Source organism: Spermophilus citellus (genome assembly GCF_964194105.1).
Source record: "Spermophilus citellus genome assembly, chromosome: 17".
Lineage (NCBI taxonomy): Eukaryota > Metazoa > Chordata > Mammalia > Rodentia > Sciuridae > Spermophilus > Spermophilus citellus.
Window position 1 is genome coordinate 43,743,811 of NC_138199.1, and position 5,536 is coordinate 43,749,346.

General features: G+C 55.1%; 1 protein-coding gene across 1 annotated transcript; it reads right to left on the bottom strand.

Moving 5' to 3' along the window:
- Positions 1–542: 542 nt before the first annotated feature.
- On the bottom strand, positions 543–2,546 carry NOG (noggin). The gene has a single exon (XM_081271105.1). The coding sequence runs from the start codon at positions 1,935–1,937 to the stop codon at positions 1,239–1,241; it is 699 nt and encodes a 232-aa protein (XP_081127231.1). The 5' UTR covers positions 1,938–2,546; the 3' UTR covers positions 543–1,238.
- Between the last annotated feature and the right edge of the window lie 2,990 nt (positions 2,547–5,536).

Genomic DNA, 5,536 nt, shown 5'->3' on the forward strand with positions numbered 1-5,536 from the left:
AGGGTTAACATGGGCTGGATATTGTGTGTGTGTGTGGGGGGGGGCAAGGCGGGAGGGGTGGCGGGATCTGGGTGGGCGCGCTCTGACCCCCCCCCCCCATTCCTTGGGGGTCAAGTTTCAGCGGCACTCCGCCCCCAGGGTAGGTGTGAAAGACACGTGTCCCCATTGTGAAGGGCCTGTCAGGCAGGACAAAGCGGCCGCCCACCCTCCCCCCTCCCCTCAGCCCAGCCTGGGGTCAGCTCCAGGGGGCCGGCTGGGTGTCGAGGTCACTACAGGCCCGAGCTTTGGTGACACGGGGGGGAAAATGCTGGGAGATTGGGCAGAGGCCACGTGATGTTTAAAAGAGGGGTTTGAGAATAACGCTCCCCTCCCCATTGGAACTCAGCAGTCACCTCAATCATACCACAGGAGGGGAGTCCAAGGAGATGAGCCCCTTCTCCCAATAGGCGTAGTAGGCACGGCGGCATCCCCTGCCCGCCCCCTCCTGCCCCCCCCCCGCCCCCATCAATCACCAACACACAGAATCGCAGGGTCGAGCGCAGTCGGTTTTAGTGGTTTTCTTTAATCCTGCTCTGCACTTCTTTCTCATTTACTACACGGGATATTATAAAGAATAAATAGCAGATACTCTTAATTTACAATGATTAGTCATTCCATTTGTTCTCTATATTTACAATAGCTGTAAAATAACATTGAACTCTATAGCTTCTTCGAGGTCCAAGGAAAATCAAAACACTTTCCGAAGAATGGAAAATAGCTTTTAAAAAGTCCTTCTACAAAAGTTCCCCCCTCTCTTTGTACTTTAAGAAAAAATAACTTTTCCCCCCTGCTTCGCCATGCGAAGGGCACTGGAATATAAATAGCAGGTTAACATTATTAGCAACAACCAGAATAAGTCTCTCTTTTCTCTGTTCTTTTTTTTCTTTTGCTTATTTTTTTTTAAAAATACAGTAGAAGCCGGTAACTTTTAACGTATAATACTGACCTTTTAATAAGTAAATTAAAACTGGGACCGTATATACACACACATATACATTCCTACACAGTTAAACAGTGCATTACATGAACCAGAAAGCTAGGTCTCTGTAGCCAAAAAAAAAAAAAAAAAAAAAAAAAAAAAAAAAAAAAAGTTCATTGAGAACCCTCGCTAGAGGGTGGTGGAACTGGTTGGAGTCGGTGTAGGTGGCGTCAGTGGAGATCGATCAAGTGTCCGGGTGCGGGCAGGGGGCCCCCGAGTTCTAACATGAGCACTTGCACTCGGAAATGATGGGGTACTGGATGGGAATCCAGCCGCAGCGCTGGCCCCCGCGCCGCTGACAGCGCCACCGCAGCACCGTGAGGTGCACGGACTTGGACGGCTTGCACACCATGCCCTCCGGCACAGAGCACGAGCGCTTACTGAAGCAGCTGCCCACCTTCACATAGCGCGGCCAAAAGCGGCTGCCTAGGTCGTTCCACGCGTACAGCACCGGGCAGAAGGTCTGCGACCACAGCCACATCTGTAACTTCCTCCGCAGCTTCTTGCTCAGGCGCTGCTTCTTGCCCTGGGCCAAGCCCTCGGAGAACTCCAGCCCTTTGATCTCGCTCGGCATGGCCCCCGACGGCCGCTGCCGCAGCAGCTGGTCCAGCTCCGCCAGGTCCTCGGCTCCTCCAGCCGCTCCCCCGCCCCCTCCGGGTCGGTCCTCAGGGGGAGAGGTGGCCATGAAGCCCGGGTCGTAGTGGCCCCCGAGCAGCGAGCGCAGCAGCGTCTCGTTCAGATCCTTTTCCTTGGGGTCAAAGATAGGGTCCGGGTGTTCGATGAGGTCCACCAGGGGCAGGTTGTCGCTGGGAGCTGGGCGGATGTGGAGATAGTGCTGGCCACCGGCCGGTGCCGCCCGCAGCCCCAGGACCACCACCAGGGCGTAGAGGGTGACCCCCAGGCTGGGGCAGCGCTCCATGCCTCCGGCGCGCGCCCGGGGCTGCAGCTTCGTCCCGCGTCCCCGGAGGAGAGCACGCTGAGCCCGCGGCGCCGCCGCGCTCCCCCGTCTCTCCGGAGGCGGCTCACCCGAGGCTGGGCAGGCGCAGGGCCGGCAGCATGAGCCGCGAGCAGAGCCTTTGCGCAGCGCCGGCTCCCACCGGGGTGGAAAAAAGGCACACGAGTTGGCCGCAACTCCTCTCTCGGGTCTAGTCGGAAAGGCGGCCGCGGCGGGGCATCCGAAATTACTCCAGGGCGACCGCGGGGCGCTGGGGGCGCCGGCTCCTCGCTGCCTTCCCGGGCCGGCGGCGGCGCTGGGCGCGTGGACGAGCCGCTCTCCCCTCCTCCTCCTCTCGCTGCTCCTCGTCCTGCCGCTCTGTGCAGCGCCGCTGGCCGAGCGGGTCCTGGGGCACTTCCCTCCGCCTGCTTCGGGCTCCTCGGCCGGCTCTACCCGGCGGACTCCAGCGGCGGCGGCGGCGGCGGCGTCCGCGCACGTTGGCACCGGTTTGTCTGTCTCGCTGGGTCCAAGCCTTTAAATTTCCTGCACTTTCAGCTCCATCACCATGGAAACCACTGACTCTCTCGGCGTTGCCCCCTCCCCCTCCTTCCCCCCAAACAACAACCCCACCCCCCACTTCTCCACCCCCGAGGAGCCGGAGCGGCACAGGCTCCGGGGGAAGCCGCCTGCACTCGCCGCGGAGGCGGCGGCGGCGGCTTCGGCAGCGCCCAGGGCTGTGCCCCGCCGGACCCAGATGCCCCGGGAAGCCGACAGTCGGGCTGCCCGCCGGAGCTCACAGGCGGCGGCGGCGGCGGCGGCGGCGGCAGCGGCGGTGGCGGCGGCGGTGGCGCTTGGCAGGTCTCCGCGCAATTTTCTCTCTCCCCCACCACCCACCCCCCTTCTCCTCCTCCGGCAAAATGCACCGCCCCCCTCCTTTCTCCTGGAGCAATGCAACTGGGGCTCTAGGCGCCCCGCCAGGGCCAGTCCCGGGGAAAGCTCCCGGCGGCGCTGGAGCCGGGCTGGAGGGTGCAGGGCCGGTGTTGGGGGGTGCTCGAGTTGGGGTGGGGGGTCTCTCACTAGCTGGGTGCTTTGCACTGGGAGGGGAGCGGCGTGGAGGTGCCGGGAGCTCTTTTCTCAGTGCAGTTCTAAGCAAGAAATTTCTCCATGTGCATGAAGCGTTTTCCCCGGGTGCTTCTCGCCTTCCTCTCCCGGGCTCGGGTTAAGTCCCCTCCCCCCAAAACACATACACACACCACACGCACCCCCAGCACACAGCGCCCCCCTCCCCATGCGCCAGAGGAGTCCAAGAGCCGCAGCGTTGCGCAGCGTGATGTAATTCCTAGGAAGCACTCCTGCCTGTCTGCTCCCGAGACCACGAGGGGGGTCCGTCCGCTCCTCACCCTCCTCCTCCTCCTTGGCCGGGTCCTGCACCCTGAGTGGCCAAGGCGCAGGGGCGCGTCCGGCTCGCCTGCGGCTCCCCTAGCCCGCCCAGCTCCGTACCTCGTTCTCTCGTCTCCCTGGGGGCGGCGCGCCCTCTGCTGGCCTGTTGCAAGCCCTACATGTGGTACTGGAGGGGTGGCCCAGGGAAGTGGGTTTTGTCTTTTCTGTCCACTCGGTGTAGCTGGGTTTGTGCTTCTGTGTCCACATCATTTGTGTGTGTCTGCGTTTGATGACCGGTACATTCCAGTTCTGCATGTTTTCTTGGACTTCTCCAGGCCGTCAGTGTAAACAAACTTCTTGAGATTCCTCTCCAACACCCTCAAATTTCACAAGAATACTTGCTGCATCTTCTGCCCTGGCCTCAGTGGCCTCAGTCGGGGCAAAGACTTAAAAGATGAACTGGCAGTAGGGGACCTGAGTTCTGGCTATGTTCCACCCTGATATAACTATGTTGACCTCGGAAGAGTCACTTTTTTGGCACTGTAAATCTTAGTTTGGGAGTTAGTGACATAAGTATGTTTTGCGATTTTAAATAAACCTGTGTGGTGCTTCTCTTTCAGAAGCAGTTTCCCTTTGATAGGAGATGGGTACTGGATGGCATCACCAGGCAGTTTTCCCTTGAATGAAGAGATGAATCTAAGCTTCAAAACCCAAATCCGGTTTTCTTTATGGTGGATATGATTGGAGTCTGGGATAAGCTGGAGAAGAGAGACTTGGAGTGGATGACTTGGGCTTTCTCCAGGATTTCATGGAGTGGGAGTTAGGAAGTCCTGATGTGACAGCCTCAATCACCCTACTTTCTTTCCCCAAAGATCTGGTTTTTCCTTTCAGCCTGCCCCCATTCCCCCAAAAGGTCAATCATCTGTCTAAGGAAGAAAGACTGTGCATGTTACAGTTGGAAGGGATGACCAGTTTCACTTGAAAATATTTTCTTCAACTTTGAAGTCTATACAACCAGTAGAATTAGGCTAACAGGGCACTGCCCCAAAGAAGAGCTTGCTTTTATGACTGCTGGAGATAAGAACAACCCATTGGTTGTTGGAATTGGTACCTGGCACACAGTAGGCTCTTAAACCACACTCTTTATTTTTGTTGTGTTGGGGGGGGGCTTTACATTAGTTTGTTGTCTTATGAAGCTTAACGATTCAGAACAATTTTGTCACTGCTGTGAATTAACTGAGAAAGTAATTTTTCAGTAAAGAGTACAAAAGGGAAATTCTAACCCAGACCCCCTTGAGATAGTTAGGTTCCAGTTAGTGGTATTTTATTTGTGCTATTTTTTTGTTCTAGCAATCTTTCTTTGTCGACTTCAAATCAATTCAGATCCTTTGGTCACAGACTGGATAGATCTGACCGAAAAAAACAAAAAAGCGAATGAAAAACAAACTGTGTTTGAGAATAGACTGGGGGACCTGTTCATGGAGAGTCCAAGGGCCACTCAGGGTGCAGGACCCAGCCAAGGAGGAGGAGGAGGGTGAGGAGCCGACGGACCCCCCTGTGGTCTCAGGGGTAGACAGGCAGGAGTGCTTCCTAGGAATTACATCAGATGATCAGGGGAAAGACAGAAAGGAGAAAAAAATTGTAGTTATTCTCTACCCCCTAAGATTTTGCAGTCCAGTCAGGATAGAGATGACAAGTATGGGAAGAAAAAATTAAAAGGGCATGGGAAAAATGTTTAAATCCCTATAAAACTACATATGGATGTGGTATACCTTTTTTTTTAACCCATGACTTCTTTTGATAAATGTAACACTTTCAATTTCATGCTCTCCTTTGAATATAGTCTGAGATTTTATAATACATTATGATGACCCAAAAGAAGTCAAAACAAGTATGAGTTATCATTATTTTTTCTAACCACACCTACCCCATTCACTCTGGAGTTCTGCAGCCCCTCCCCCCACTCTGCACACTCTGGTGTTCACACGTACGCTTGAGTAGACTTGAGTATCTGGGGGTGTTGGTGTCTGAGACTAAACACAACCCATACCTTAATGGCAGAGCTGAGCTTTAGCTGAACTTGATGAAGAAAAAGTATGTACGTGTCTGAGTATCGAGGAGTTTGAGACATAGAATATAAGTTTTCATGAAGACATAACCATGAGGTTCAGCCAGAGGCTCTGGGGACATGACAAATGGAGGAA